Source organism: Scleropages formosus, chromosome 9 (genome assembly GCF_900964775.1).
Source record: "Scleropages formosus chromosome 9, fSclFor1.1, whole genome shotgun sequence".
Taxonomy (NCBI): domain Eukaryota; kingdom Metazoa; phylum Chordata; class Actinopteri; order Osteoglossiformes; family Osteoglossidae; genus Scleropages; species Scleropages formosus.
Genome location: NC_041814.1, coordinates 2,353,243 through 2,369,270, shown reverse-complemented (window position 1 = coordinate 2,369,270; position 16,028 = coordinate 2,353,243). Strand labels below are relative to the sequence as shown.

At 44.5% G+C, this 16,028-nt stretch overlaps 2 protein-coding genes across 8 annotated transcripts; one reads left to right on the top strand and one right to left on the bottom strand.

Moving 5' to 3' along the window:
- Window positions 1-252: 252 nt before the first annotated feature.
- hmg20b (high mobility group 20B) lies at window positions 253-8,967 on the bottom strand. Of its 7 annotated transcripts, XM_018728238.2 has the most exons (11): window positions 4,472-5,168; window positions 4,263-4,309; window positions 4,043-4,102; window positions 3,812-3,923; window positions 3,149-3,376; window positions 2,716-2,836; window positions 2,449-2,504; window positions 2,277-2,343; window positions 1,970-2,185; window positions 1,361-1,493; window positions 253-726 (listed from the first exon to the last, which is right to left on the bottom strand). In XM_018728238.2, exons 3-11 carry the CDS (start codon window positions 4,072-4,074, stop codon window positions 714-716), a joined length of 978 nt encoding a protein of 325 aa, XP_018583754.1. In that variant the 5' UTR covers window positions 4,075-4,102; window positions 4,263-4,309; window positions 4,472-5,168; the 3' UTR covers window positions 253-713. The 7 variants fall into 7 exon arrangements, with proteins under 7 accessions (XP_018583754.1, XP_018583757.1, XP_018583756.1 ...); XM_018728241.2 differs by lacking the exons at window positions 4,263-4,309; window positions 4,472-5,168 and adding an exon at window positions 8,797-8,967; XM_018728240.2 differs by lacking the exons at window positions 4,263-4,309; window positions 4,472-5,168 and adding an exon at window positions 7,991-8,134.
- On the top strand, window positions 8,193-15,664 carry btbd2a (BTB (POZ) domain containing 2a). The gene is made up of 9 exons (XM_029254922.1): window positions 8,193-8,806; window positions 9,629-9,748; window positions 9,983-10,139; window positions 10,415-10,520; window positions 10,696-10,893; window positions 11,843-12,035; window positions 13,552-13,639; window positions 13,877-14,023; window positions 14,401-15,664. Exons 1-9 carry the CDS (start codon window positions 8,193-8,195, stop codon window positions 14,560-14,562), a joined length of 1,785 nt encoding a protein of 594 aa, XP_029110755.1. The 3' UTR covers window positions 14,563-15,664.
- Window positions 15,665-16,028: the final 364 nt, after the last annotated feature.

The following is a 16,028-nucleotide window of genomic DNA, read 5'->3' as shown; positions in this document are numbered from 1 at the left end:
GCATAAGTCTGATACAACCAGATACAAGTCCCCCTTACTTCATTCTGTATGAAAAGTGAATACTAATTACCCCATATCTTTAGGATGCTTTGTTATCCTGTCATCCAACATTTCTTTGGTCTAACTTTCAAAATAAGGAGTGAGAGGAGTACAAAATTTATACAAAACCAAATTAATGCTACCCCATGTTCTGACACAAAACTATAATATAAAGCCCCTTTATTCAATCTGATTAGCCTGTTTTAGTGTCACTTTTTTTTTTTTACTACTTAACTCTGTGTTTCCACAGCAGACTCCTTTATGGAACTATAGGTACTGTAGTATATATACAAATTTACACACATACCTGTTTAAACCACAGAATGACACACAAAGACTTAAAAAAAGATAAACAAAGGAAACAATGCTTCTGAGACTGAAAAATACATTATGAAATTATAGTATATAACCAGAAAAGTTTTTCATCAAAATAGTCCACCTGCTTCACTTTACAAGTGCGCACACACACACACACACACACTTTTTCTTTTCTTCCTGACTTTCAACAAATTGTAAACTTGACATGGTCTGATAACCCAATTGATTCTACAGCTAACATTTATTGGTATAGCCCCTGTGTGATAATAACCTAATGAGGGGTAGGGTGCTCTCGCAATTCCACTCCCTACTGGACTGACTGCGCTGCACCATACAATGATGACGATCCAGTTCGCTTACAACTTCTCACTGGGAAGAGACAGAACACAACAGGTAAACATCCTGGAATACAACAATGTCTTGAGAAGTCAGTCGGCTACCCATTTGCACCTAAATTATTTGAGCATAAATTGTTAACTGGGCTTTGTATGCATCCTTCTTGGACACCTTTTAGAACTGAAATTGAACAGATTAAGAGAGGCAAAAATTTGACCTTAAAGTCAAATTTTGAGCTGTGTATAATATCAGGTCAGAGCCCTCTGTGTGGACTACTAACCAGTATTACCAGGGGCAGCTAGAAACGTAGTGGTTAGTAGTGCAGTCTTTGTACCCAAAGGTCACAGGTTAAAATCACACCTCCAGCCATAGTACCCTTGAGCAAGGTATTTACCCTAAATTGCTCCAGTAAAATTACAAATACATTTACATTTATTCATTTAGCAGATGCTTTTCTCCAAAGCGACACACATCTCAGAGAACACAATCTGTGCATTACCTTAAGAGAAAGAGAGACACAGTTGCAGACACATGATTCTTAAGTAAAGTTAGTTTCTTGTGTAACTGTAAGTAGCTTAACATTGTAAGTTGCTCTGGAGAAAAGCATCACCTAAATGAATCAATGTAATTGTACAAGCACATACATAAAATATAGCAGGTGCATTACCTGTCCAGGTGAGACAAGACCTCCTTCAGCTGAGCCAGCAGGGCACGGTGCTCATGAGGATTGCTCTCGAGTAAGTTACTCATGCGACTAAGGTACGAATCCAGCGTCCCCAGTGAAGGTGTCTCTCCTGTACCTTGGAAAAGGAAAAAGAATCAGAACCATTGAAAAGAAACTGATTTGATGGCAGGAACATACAAATTTCTGTAAAAGGGAGGGGACCACAAATCTGACTAGCAAAGGAGTGTAGGGTTTAAAGGACCTAGACTTAAAACCCTAAGGTAACTAGTTCAGTACATTTGTGCAAGATACTCAATTTAAATTTCCCCCCAAATATCTAGCTGTATAAATGGGTGAAATAAGAAAATTTAATCTGTGGCAATCTCTACCCAGCAAGTATACATTATAACTACTTATCAGGTAATTCTCAATGATTCTGATCCCAAAAACACAAGCAAAGATAAATTAAAAAAAAAATCATGCCTTTAAGATTCAAGTCTCCTCTTTAGATAGAATCACTAATAAAGAAGAGCACAAACAAGCCTGCAAAGCTGAAGTGCAGATGGCCACAAATTCGGACGGTCAGTCAGAGAGTCGCTGCAGGAGGCCAACCTGGCAGGGGCACCGTGGCGAGGCTGTTAACAAGGGTGTGCTTGACGGCCAGCAGGTGCCTTTGCAGTGCCTGTGTGCGCCGCTCATCCTGGCCCAGCTCTGCCTCCAGGCGCTCCTTGGCATTGTACATGTCTGCAATGTGCTTCTGCAACATGGCATTTTGCTCCTCAAACTCCACGTTGGCTTTACGTAACCGACGCAGTTCTGCTTCCCGTGCTGGGGGAGATAACACACCGGTATAGTGTAAGTGAGGTATACACATGAACATCAACTTCCTCATCGTGTCTGCGTTCTCCAAAATATTTACCCTTATTCTGGTCGAGGAACTCCTCTGTGAAGATTGGAACATCAAATCTGTTGGAGAGGTCTGAAGCCTACAAGCCAATGGGAATGAACCAATAATCAACGAAAACACTCCTTCAAACCTAGAACAGACGATGGTAAAGATGTGCGACTAATATGCACATGTTAATCAATACCTTCATTCCAATCTGTCCAGAACTGTTGGCATTAATGATGACAGATGCAACCTCTTCTGCAAAAAAGGAAAAAAGTATGATATAAACAGTTCAGCAGCAAAAATACAGTACAAGCTATAAAAACTTTTTATGGCTTACAAAAGTAACTACAAATTAATATACAAAATTACACACGACTTGAACATGAAACGCATATTTGCTTATATCCAAAAGAGAACGCAGATAAATTTAATAGCTGTAAACATGTGTCAAGGCGCATTGCTTAACCTCTCTTCACTTTCTTGTCCTGGATCTTGGTGCTAGTGATCTGATAAGCTTCACTTTGCTGATACTCCTTCAGCTCCCTTGCATACTGCTGTTTCTCCCGCTCAGCTTCATCAAGGTATCGCTGTGCGTGCGCGCGCACACACACACACACACACAATGAAGACAGGACCAAATAATGAAAGAACTGTGTACACCAACTTGGACAATATCATGTAAACACTGGACACAATTAGTTAGTTGCATCATTTCAACTGCCATTCTTACACTGCTGTGTACCTATGCAAACTTACCAACTTCAGTGTTATATGTAACTGTGTGTCTGTCTCTGCACATTTATGGCACTGTGTCATATTTGCCAAAATCAGTGTGTCAAACTGTATTTCTGAAGTAGTTAACTATGAATGTGTCTCCTTTACAGAATGCCAACGGTTACCTGTTTGTCCAGAGGGGCTAGGCGACTCCACTCTGCCCCTAGTCTCTTGGTAATTTCTGGAAAAGGCAGGTCAGGATGCTGAGCACGGATCTGCTCCCGTCGCTCATTGAGGAAGCGTACATAGCCTGTCACTGGAGCCTTGGGGCCATTGGGCAGGACCTTCTTCCTTTTCTTTCCTTTTGGCCACCCTCGCTTTTTCACCGGTTGCACAGACAGAGAGGTGATATTCTAATTATGTGGAAGACAAAAGAGAATAAGGTTAGCATCAAGCGACTACAGCAATTCATGCAAAATCTTTTTTCCCCTTTGCTATTTGTAAGCTTTTAATCAGTGCTGTCAGAGTTACTTTTAAAACTTCAAACTGTCACTTTGGAAAAGAGCCTAAATCCTACCTAAATCCTCCCCCGCATGAGTCTACACCTCTGAGTATTACTGATAATATGGATGGTCCCCCAAATGCACAACGAAGCAGTAAGCTCCTGCGTTAAAGGGAAGGTGTAAATACTAGAGGAAAAAGGAAAACTGTTCCACGTGAAAGAGAAAGGCGAGCTGCGAAGAAGAGGATGATGTCAGCTGCACTTTCGCGTGCAATCTGACACGTATGGTAACGCAGAAGCATGAACGGCATGCGTTACGAGCTTGTGGAAATGTTGTCCCTTTTACCTCTTCCTGGGTGGGGTCCTGGGCGCCACGGGAAAGAGGTGCTTCGCTCTGCTCTTGTTTCACTCCCCCCATGCTCAGCATCCCTCCATTGGCTCTGGCCTTACAGGCTGGTCTGCTTGCGGGGGGGGGGGGGGGGGGGGGGCAGAAGAAATAAAGAAAGGGAGAAAGAAAAGAGTATATCATGATGTAAAAAAGAGCAGCAAGAGAGGAGCCCTGCAGTGCTGTACTCACTCAGTGTGCTGCTGTTTGGCACCTTGGGACATGATGATGATGATGTTCAGGCCACACAACCTAAGAAAGGATACATGATTCTTACTCTTCACTGGTTAAGACCACCAAGTTACTACCGTGACACCAGCAACGCGCCCCTCAGGTGGCCCGTTTATTATTCTTCACAGTGACAAAGCATTCAACGAAAATTTCAGAGTATCTTTCTTTTTCAGGTACTAACCGTATTGTCTAATTATGCTAATTCTCGTCATCATGATGATCTGGACACTGCAAAATGACAAAGACAAATATTTCCTATACTAACAGCTCGCATTGCCATGCATAAACGCGCGCGGCCACACACACTCTGTATCTTTTAATCACCAAATATGTGAGTAATTTAAGCAAACGGCTCGATTTTATACGCTAAATACGGTTTAGAACTCTTACCTCGACAAGTCTTCCTTCTATCCCTCAACCGAACTTGGGTAGCCACGTGGTGCAGACAAACTAATTCTAATTGGCTCACTCAAACATTTCAAGACATGATTGGTCCATATTATTCCAAGTGTTTGGTTGATTCTATTGAAGTTTTCGGTGTCTTACGAACCCGTATGTGTAATTGTTTAATACTAACTGTTGTTGAGGTAACTTAGTTTCTTCAATACACAGAAATCACATTTTTAAATGCGACGAAAATACATTTTTTAAACCGTTTCTTTTATGTGGAAAAAGTCTCGCCTTTTGTTTTTCAAGTAGAATAACGTTACGGAGGTTAAAATTACGGTGTATTAATTATTTTCCAGGAGGTTTTTATATGCAAATAACCGAGTCCGAGGCGCTAAATGTCACTTCTACTGGAAACAACTCAAGAGCCACCGTGAGCAGTGCGCCAACTGTCGACTTTTCCCGAAATACACGGTCTCTCATTATAATTCCGTTTATTTGAAAAAAAGACGAGCAACAACAGCTGCGCTGCTTAAAAAGATGTGGAACTGTTATGAAGGTGAAAAAGTGAAAATTATAAGATATGTGCATATGAAATAGATCCGCAATCATGTCTCCCTGCTTCTGCTCTAGTAAGGCTTAGGTGAATGTACAGTATCGCACCTGACGAGCTGCTCCAGTAAAAGTACACCCTGCTGCTGTACGGGGCAAACGCTAATCTGTCTATCATTGCAAGTTTCCTTAGACGCGCACACACACACACTTAACTGCTTGTCCCATTCGGGGTCACGGAGAGCCGGAGCCTAACCCAGCAACTGAGGGCGTAGGGCCGGAGGAGGAAGGGACACACCCAGGATGGGACACTAGTCTGTCGCAAGGCACCCCAAGCGGGACTCGAACCCCAGACCCACCGGAGAGCAGGACCCGGTCCAACCCACTGCGCCCCCGCTTAAACAAAGAGGGATGTGCTAAATGTAAAATGTTTGCTAAAATCCAACAAAATGTCATTGATCACACCTAAATTTCCAGCTAAATCAAAATGCAAATCCAAAAGGCTAAATCAAAACAAAGAGTCACGATGAAGCCACAGACCTGTGCCATCAGTCGAGGGTCGGCAGCACGATGGCGTGGTGACACAGCAAGTAGGGCTGGTGTCTCACAGAATCTGGGCAGTGAGTGGACATGGATTCGATCCCTGCTCAGCGTGTGGAGTTTGCAGGTTTCCTCTGGGTGCTCTGGTTTCCTCCCACAGTCCAAAGACCTGCTGTTCCGGTTCCCCCATAGTGTGCGAGTGACAGAGAGAGTGCGTGTGTGTGTGTGTGTGTGTGTGTGTGTGTGTGTGTGTGTGTGTTCCACTGATGTATGGATGAGTGACCCAGTGTAAGCAGTGTATCTAGCAGTGCAAGTCACCACGGTGAATAAGGTGTGGGGGCTGGTAACACTACATAGAGTTCATTGGAAGTCGCTTTGGAGAAAAGCGTCTGCTAAATAAATACATGTAAATGTAATGATGCCCACGGGAAGGTGAACCTGACCGTATGAATCCTCCACAGTGCCCTGCTGGAACCTCAACTGATGGCGGGAACATGCAAATTTCTAAGGATGCACTCTGACTGGGGGTCTCCGCTTTGAGACCCCTCCATGCCACACTAGCTACCTGCAGGAAGAAGGCCCGGAGAACACAAACCGACCCATGAAGCCTTGTTACAGCGAGCTAACCGTGCTTCTTTCCTGCTCGCCTCCCTCATCGGCACCTGCCGTTACCCGGGCTACTCCAGGGCTCTGGTGCAAACCTTGGGAGCAGCGCTTTCCTCCAGACGTCTAAGATCCGCCAGTGAAGCGTGCAGCCCGTACAGTGGAGAAAGGTGGGCGGTTCACAGCATGCGCACTGGAGGAGGTGTTTGCCTGCGTTCGCACCTTCCGAGTCGGTGCCTTGCTTCGAGGGGAGACAAGATTTATGCGAGTGGTTAAGGCTAAATTGGGAGAAAAAGGTGTGAAATAATAATTTTTTTTGAAAAAAGAGACAAGATCTAAGTGCTTGTGTGAGCTATAAATATGCAAAACATTCAATTCTGGACGCTGACAGTGAAATCATTTGAAAGCATTGGAATAATGCAGCACACTGTCTTTTTGTGTTGGGGGAGCAAAACTTGGCAGAGTTATTGTATGGCTGGGGGTCCAATAAAAACAAATTTGACCTTTGTCAGTCTACACATACATCGAATTTCATAAGATCAAGGGAATTTCATAAGAGGACAGCTCTGCACCATTATGTGTATTTGTATTATTTATTAATATTAGTGACATCATTTACATTTACATGTATTCATTTAAGGTGGGATGCGGTGGTGCAGCGGGTTTGGCCGGGCCCTGCTCTCTGGCAAGTCTGGGGTTCGAGTCCTGCGTGGGATGCCTTGTGACGGACTGGCATCCTGTCCTGTGTGCCTCGCCTCCCCTCCCCCCGGCCTTGCGCCCTGTGTTGCCAGGTTAGGCTCCGGTTCACCGCGACCCCGTATGGGACAAGCGGTTTCAGGCAGCGTGTGTGTGTTCATTTACCAGACACTTTTCTCCAAAGCGACGTACATCTCGTAGAAAATACAATGTGTTCATTACATTAGCAGGAAGAGACACTTAGCTGGGGACGTGTGATTCATAAGTGCAGTTAGTTTGTTTCTTTCCACCATATGAACCGATGTTCATCACACAAGTAGCTGCATAAAACTTTATCAGAATATCGAAGATTCCTGATCCCCTTCCTAGTAATTTTTTTGAGATACATATAAACATTAACGTTACATTACATGAATAGCTATGTGACAGTTTATCTGTTATTCAACAGTTATGATCTCAAAGTTATAGAGCGCGAACATTTACACCGTACATGAATTTATGAGATGATGGGCAAAGTGAGTCTGGAAGAGGTCAGTTTTCAGACCTTTCAGACCTTTTTAAATGTGATTAATCATTTCATTGAGCCCAGTCTTAGTTCTCATATAGCATCACCAGTACTGCCTTCATGTGGGAACATTCATCCACTATGAAAATCCGGTTGTCCAGAACTTAGTAGTACGGACAGCTGTAGAAACATCACAGAGTTCGCTCTCACTCACAACATCCCCCCCAACCCCCAAAGGCGCACCCTAAGGCACTTTTGTCACCAATTCACCCGAAACACGACCTGGACTGTGGGAGCTCATCGGAACACCTGCGGGAGAGCCGCAAAAACATACAGACCCCAGGCAGAGTTAACGGAGATCAAAGGAACGCCCGACACACAGGCTAAGAGCTGTGAGGCACCAGCGCTACCCGCTGCGCCACCGTGCTCTAGTATGTAGGAACAGTGCGGTTAAACGCAGAAGACCCGAACTGGTCTGCGCCAACATACTGATACTGTCACCAACTGGACTCCAGTGAGTAATAGTCAGTGTACACCAGCGCCAGGCCACGTGCCAGGCTGGCATAACCACATGCGAAAGCCGGTAAATATTTTGCTGTAATTATACGCACAGCGGTCTAACTCACAGCACTGCTTGCTAAGTCAGTTTTCATCATGCTATCCGAGGTAGGAAACCGGCTTGCAACAGTAGCGGTTGCGAAGAAGACGTGAAAGAACATTTTCTGAACGGTCGCAGCCCCCGACTCGCACCGCGCGCTGCTCCTCTCGGCTCCCAGCTGACGCGCGCAAGGCGACGCGACGCGACGCGACTCGACGCCGCGCGACGCCATGCGCTGCTATGTGTGTTTACTCCTTGCCGTCAGCCCGCGCTGCTTCGGATCCAAGATGGCGGCGGGAGAGAGCGGCGGAAGAGCTGCGTGCCTCAGTGTCTCGCCCCCGGGGCCTCTGGGCAACGTCCAGCCGAGCAACAGCGCTCATTCTACGCCCACGGGCAACGGGGGCTCCGCTGGAGGGACGGGAGCAGCGCAAGGCGCTACGGGGCACTCGAACCCTCAGCCAGGCCGCGGCGTCGGCGGAAGCCTCGGAGTGGCAGTGGGAGCCCCGCCGCACGCTCGGAACCCGCCCCCGCAGGCGCCGGCGCACAACGCCGCGGCCGCCGCCGCCACCGCCACCAATATGACCGCGGGTGCAACGAGCTCATCTGCGACGGCGGCGGCGGCAGCGGCGGCCGCCCCTGCGACCGCCACCGCGGCGACCCCTTCCGTGCCGTCCGGGCCGCCGTCGGCCGCCGTGCTGGTGTACCGCGAGCCCGTGTACAACTGGCAGGCGACGAAGAGCACGGTGAAGGAGCGCTTCGCCTTCCTCTTCAACAACGAGGTGCTGAGCGACGTGCACTTTCTCGTGGGCAAAGGGATGGGCGTCCAGCGCATACCCGCGCACAGGTGAGCCGCGTGAGCGCGCACGGCACGGCCGTTCCGTTCGCTCTGTGGACAGAACAGAAGCGCCGGCGGTAGCTTGAAGCCCGAGAGGCTGCGCGCAGTGGACGGAGCCCCGCCGCCGCCGTAACTGACGCTGTTGCAGAGCAGAGCAGAGCGGAGCGGAGCAGTGCTGCTGTCCCCGAGTGCTGTGGTGTGGCTTCCTTCTCTCTGTCAAGCCCCACACTTCGTTTCAAACTTTGTGCTGCGCTCTTCTGCATTTGTCTAATGTGACGTCCATTCCTGGGATCATTGATTCCAGATGTGTTCGAGTCCTCTCTCTGAACCCCAGTGTGTCACCATGTGTTATGTGCGCTGGACTCTCTTGGGGATCAGTCAAGTGAAAGAAGATCTGTCTGTAGTTACAGTTCTCCCCACTACTCCCCTGACTGTTTGATAATCGACTTTATGCTCTCTTACCCAGTTATACAGCGCAGGGTATTTTTACCGTATCAATTCAGGATAAGCACGGTAGTCAAACGTGGGATTCGAACCAACACCCTGCTTCAGCTGGGGAGCCTTAGCTTGAATACCGCACCAATGCTGAAAAGGTGGTGATGTTTTAACATAAAACGTGTATTTTGCAGTACACTGCTTATAATCATATAAATGATTCTATTGACATTAGCGAAATGAAATGAAACTGTGACCTGTTACCGACATCTTTGTCCAAAACAACTTACATTTATTCACTTAGCAGACGCTTTTCTCACTACCTGTAAGCCCTAATGCAGCATGGATGTCCTTGATTCTTGACCTCCTAACTATAGCTCCACCACTTCCCCACAGGTTTGTTCTTGCAGTGGGAAGTGCAGTGTTTGATGCCATGTTCAACGGGGGCATGGCCACCACTTCTACTGAAATCGAGCTGCCCGACGTAGAACCAGCAGCCTTTCTCGCCTTACTCAAGTAAGATCATGTGAACGGATTGGTATTCTTATCCTATTAATGCTGAGTCTGTTCATTAGTCCAGACATTAGTATAACTTTTGATCAAAACAAACTGCACAAACAGCTATAAATCGGCACACATCTTGGTGGTGTTCACGCTACAGCTGCGTTGTGCAGTCTGAGGCTTTTTGTCATAACACTGTAAAAGTGCACACTTGCAACCTGGATTGTTACCTTTCTTTTTTTGGTGCAGGTTCCTGTATTCGGACGAGGTGCAGATCGGACCGGAGACGGTGATGACCACGCTTTACACGGCTAAGAAGTACGCCGTCCCGGCCTTGGAGGCCCACTGCGTGGAGTTCCTCAAGAAGAACTTGCGTGCTGACAACGCTTTCATGTTGCTTACACAGGCAGGTTCCCTTGCATGCCAGGTGCACTGATGCGAAGAGAAGAGACTGTGTGGCATAATATAACGATGTAACGTAAAATTTAATGGGATTCACACTTGCTTGTTACTTTTCAACTTTCTCTTAACTGTACTGAAGAAAATTTGTTGAGCTGCTCCTGAATCAGGCATTTATTGTGGTAGAGGGTCAGTAATACACTGAGTGTTGTCTGACATTTATAGAAGTGGTGCTGCACGTTCATACTCCAGTCAGTGTATTTATCAGTGCGTTTCCTTCAGGCTCGGCTCTTTGACGAGCCACAGCTGGCCAGTTTGTGCCTGGAGAACATAGACAAGAACACAGCGGACGCCCTGGCGGCAGAAGGCTTCACGGATATTGACCTTGGTACTGCATATGAAGCACCCCGCTCTTCCCACAGACACGAGTTCTCTTTCTGTTTGCTTGTTCCAGCATGTGTATCTAATTGGCCTGCTGTCTATGTTGGCACCGTATTAACTGGCTGTGAGAATGTGGCAAAAGCCTAGTAACAGGTACTATAAAGGTTGCTCCTCTTCCTCAGACACACTGGTGGCTGTGCTGGAGCGGGACACTTTGGGAGTCCGGGAGGTGCGTTTGTTTGGGGCAGCAGTGCGCTGGGCGGAGGCAGAGGCCCAGCGGCAGCAGCTCCAGCCCACGCCCGAGAACAAGCGGCGAGTGCTCGGCAAGGCCCTCACTCTCATCCGCTTTCCTCTCATGACCATTGAAGAGTTTGCCGCAGGTATGCCATCCTGCTGCTCTTATGCCGCTTGCCTAATTTTGCTGCAGTCCAGTCTTAGGATTTTCTGACAGCGAATGGGTTCAAGCCTTACTTGGTAGTACAGAAGAATGGAAACAGTTTTATTTTATTTCAGTTCTGTGACTCCTTAAGAATATGTCCATATACACTAATCCCTCCATTGATAAAATGAATCTGTTCCTGAGAGTGGTGCAAGATACCAACAGCCTATTTCCCATTATATTAAATGGGGAAAAAATAATGCATTCCCAGCCCATGTAAAAACCCCAAACCAATTTTCCCCAAAGATCACAAAGCATAACTATTAACCCATGATTTCAGCATAACATCAAAAACCTATTGTTTTTAAACTCAAAAAAAAAACTTAGAGGTCATCAGTGTTTCTAGGCAGAATATTTTGGAAACTAATTGTGTTTTTATTATATCCAGTAAACAGCAATGAACGTTCATAAATTTTGTGAATTGTTCTTGCATATTGAAAAGTGCAGACAATGATTTCAAATAGTTTATTGTAATGAACTTTCTGTACTCACTCAGTAATGATATGAACAGTTGATTACGAGTTGTGGTTGGGGGGGAGGCTTGGCAGTCATTCTTGCACTACCACTGCACAAATGCGTGGAAATAAAGCAAATGTGAGGCAAACAGCCGTCAGTACACTACCACCAACTGGAGTACATTACTGCACTTCTGCTTCACTCGGGATGCAGAACTTTCTAGTTTTTTGGGCACTCGGGATAAATTTCACGATACCGTATTTTTACAGTTTTTTTTCTCTTCTCTCCATTCTGAAAATCGGATATCGAAAACCAAGAGCCATCGCAATGAAATTTTGGATAAAGTCTTTAAATCAACGGATGGCTATATATGCAACCCTACAGTATATTATCTGCGCACAAATTTTTTTTGCCCTGTCTTTCTGTGTACTCAGGCCCTGCTCAGTCAGGTATTCTGACAGATCGGGAAGTAGTGAGCTTGTTCCTGCACTTCACTGTGAACCCCAAGCCACGTGTGGAGTTCATTGACCGGCCACGATGCTGTCTGCGGGGCAAGGAGTGTAGCATCACGCGGTTCGGCCAGGTGGAGAGCCGCTGGGGCTACAGTGGAACCAGTGACCGCATTCGGTGAGTGATGATCGAAGGATTGCTTGTGCTTTTTATTTTAGTCAGTTATCTGCTGTATTAATGTTGATTTTCATGTGAATTTCTTTTTAAAGGTGAATCTTGTTTTGTCAGCTAAATGAGTAAACAGATGAGTGTTCTTCAGAACATCACTGTGGCTCTTGTAAAAAACCGCTCAAATTCGGGTTCAATGTTACATCTTACCGACAGCCTTTCTGCAGTGATTACGCCCTCAGAATAATCCCACCCCCCCACTAAGCATTTGATAATCATGTTGCTTGAAGAAGAAAAAAATTGTCGTTTTCTTTACATAAAATGTACATCCTTAGAGAACTGCATAAAGAATAGAGTGCAATTTGGAGGATGTATGGTGCAACGGATAGAGCTGCCTGTCTTACAGTACCTGGGTGAACGTGAGTTCGATCCCTGCTTGGTCTGGCTGGATCGAGCATGTTCTGTGTTTGTGAGGATTTTGTCAGTGTACTCTGGTTTCCTTCCGCAGTCCGGGGGTTAATAAAGTGTGATAATGATAATCATAATCAATTTTATCAAGCTGATGGTCCTCCAGGGGTATGATGGCATGATGTTTAAGGCTCCATTCTTAGACCTTTGTTTCTTTTTTGCATCTTTCCCCTTCTGCGGTACCTTTAGAAATTCGTTTTGACGTGGCACAATTGGTGTCAAATAAGAATTGTCTTGGATTTGGTTGAACGAATCATATTATTTATGAACAAAGTTGTTGGAAAAGTTGCTTTGTATTAAAGCTCTTTAGTAAATAAAAGGATCATCTTGTTTGTGGGGAAAAGTAATACGGTCACTTGGTATTAGCAGAAATCAGATGTGCACAAAATCCTGTTTTATAACCTACTGAGTCCCCTCCTTTTTGTGTTTTAACACTAGTTTTGCTTGCACATATCCAGCATGAAAACCTGTGCAGATTACAAAAAAGATTTCAAGGATTATACACAGTGCATTATCTGCACATGTACCTGATACATCTGAAATGCTTTCAAAGTGTAACATATCAGATTTGCACTGTTTATAGAGTAAAAACAATGAGTTTTGTGGAAGGATATCTAGGAATGTTGTCAGTTTGGAAAGAGGAGGCTTTAGCGTTGCATGATTTGTGGCAGGAAAAAGGTTAAATGAAAGAGAAAAGGAAACCTCTGCAGCCTTTAGGCAAGGCGATGGGAGTGGTTTTGGTACAGGACCACAAAAGCTGCTTGCTGTAGGGCCCTTAAGTTTCACAGAGGTTTTAAAGTTGGAGTCCCACAGATTTTACACACACAGTATATGTGATAAAGTCACCATCTTCCTTGCCAGCAGAAAACCTTCAATGTTTGCTGTTCAGCTCGCTGCTGGATCTTCTTCATTACTTTATAAGCAACTTGAGATCCTGTCAATGGAACCAAAATTTTTTAATCACTATATTATAGTAGCCTTTTGTACTGACCAGTATTTTCATTTGTGTATGAAGTGTATCTATATTTAACATCAGTTTTCAATTCTTCTCCCTTAGGTTTTCTGTCAGCCGCAGAATATTTGTGGTGGGATTTGGCCTTTATGGTTCAATACATGGTCCTACAGATTATCAGGTCAACATCCAGGTAAGGCAAATTTCCTAGCACTGTAGTTGTTGCAGTAATATTAGATAAGATCATCATGTTAAGGTGTGCTTCATAAATATTAAAGTGTAAAGAAAACGTTGAAGGGTGAAGCCAGAATTGAGCTGCCCACCTTTTCACAGTTGCATCTTGCTTTACTTTTCCTGTTGCACCCATAGACTTCCACTACGTTGTCATAGCAACCATTGTTTCACTGGGATGAACCCTTCTTTTGTACAGATTATTCACACAGACAGCAACACGGTCTTGGGTCAAAATGACACGGGTTTTAGCTGTGATGGGTCAGCAAACACCTTCAGAGTCATGTTTAAGGAACCAGTGGAAATTCTACCCAATGTCAACTACACTGCTTGTGCCACACTCAAGGTACAGTACTTTGTTTTCAGAAACATTTTTAATAAAACATTTTTTAGTATACTTCATGGAAGTATACATTTATAGCATAGTAGTATTATGTTGCAAAAGTCACAGGTTCAAATCTCACCTCCAGTTGTAGTACCCCTGAGCAAGGTACTTGGCTTAAATTGCTTCAGTAAAAAAAAAAAAATTGCCCAACTATAAATGGGTAAATAATTGTAAGTAGCTTAACATTGTAAATTGCTTTGGGGAAAAGTGAAGTGCTAAATGAATAAATGTAAATACTTTGCTTTGATCCCAAGAAGGGTATTCTCTCCTGTGTAATTAAATGACCTGTATAGTTCAAACCAGAGTGTATTATAAGATATCTTCTTTTACGGTTTCAGGGTCCAGATTCTCATTATGGCACTAAGGGGATGAGGAAAGTGACCCATGAATCTGCTGCCACTGGTACCAAAACCTGCTTTACATTCTGCTATGCAGCAGGCAACAACAATGGAACTTCTGTAGAAGACGGTCAGATTCCTGAGATTATTTTCTACACATAACTGGTGACCTTGCAGCTCCTATATGGTGACCTGTATTGGTCATTATAGAGCATCGACGCCATCACATTTTACTCATCAGCTCACGGGTCATGGACAAGAGGTTCACATCTACAGTGACATTGAACTTCACAGGATTGTGGTCGGTGAGCACCAGTGTACAAGTGACATAACCTGTGTACAGCACCGCACGGGCAGGTGTTGACAAATGACCAGTGGACTGCTTACCAAGGTGCTAGTGCATGACTCAATGCATGTGCCCATCACAGGTCCAAAATGGCAGTGCGTGAATGGAGATTCTCGTGTGTCTTTCAAGACAGTCACGCAGTCCGTTGTTCACACGGTCTCTCCACATCTTGGTTTCCTGAATCTTCATGCAAAAGTGGAATGCTTAACTGCCACATTCCTTAACACTTCTTATTAGAACCCTTAAGACTTGTCGCCTCAATTTTTTGCTGCCCCTTTTGTGACTCAGTAGAACAAATGATTGTCAAGATACGATTGAATGCACTGATGCACTTTTGGACATGGGCCAGACAATCACCCAGACATGGCAGTTGTTGCAGATAGATACTTCAGATTTAATTAAGCATAGAAGTGTTCAATTTCATATTAAATTTTCCACTGAGAATCCCCAAGGTGGATATGCTTATGAAAGTACTGTAATTGTATAGATGGGGATCAAATAGACTGAAATGTCTCCATCTTAGTCATACAGCCTTTACAGGCTTGTGCTAGAACATCTTCCATTTTCAAAGGAATCATTAACTTAAGGGTTTTTTTTTTTTTTAATACTTAATTCTCTACAGTAAGTATTCCTCATTTGTGTGCTAATGGATTGTTGCAGTAATAGGCATACCTTCACAAAAAAGATCAGTATTGCTTTCTGTTGGAGAAAGTGGAAGAAAACTGGACCTGGTGTTCTTGGACAACCAAACAAGACAGGAAACTTTGGCAAAGAGCTAGGGTCCAATACTGAACTATAAACTGAATGTAAAACTAGTTCTATAAATGTGGCAAATTATATTTTGCAAATGCTTTTCATTGTGTGCTTAAAGTAGACATATGTAAATATTCAGTGCAAACATTAAATATCTTAGATGTGTGCATGTGTGTGTTTAATCTCAAACATAGAGCACAGTGGCTCAGAGATGCTCTCTTTTCCACCCCACTACATACCAAAATACTGGTAAATAAGCCATTGTGCTGTGCAAGTCCCTGTAACTCCTGCTGCAGTGTGAGCTCTAGTCCATTTTCCAACAGATCCTTACTGTACAGAGGATTCATAAGCAGAAACATTTGGTCACAGCATGACTGTTGCCATTTAGAAAAATCTAGGATAAACTGACAGTCAAGCTTTATTCTTTGAACACAATGGCAATGTGCAACTGATAATGCATAACAATGCATATTTTATTAATCACTATTACCTAGCATATAGGAATACACAAATTTCTTAAATGTAGGCT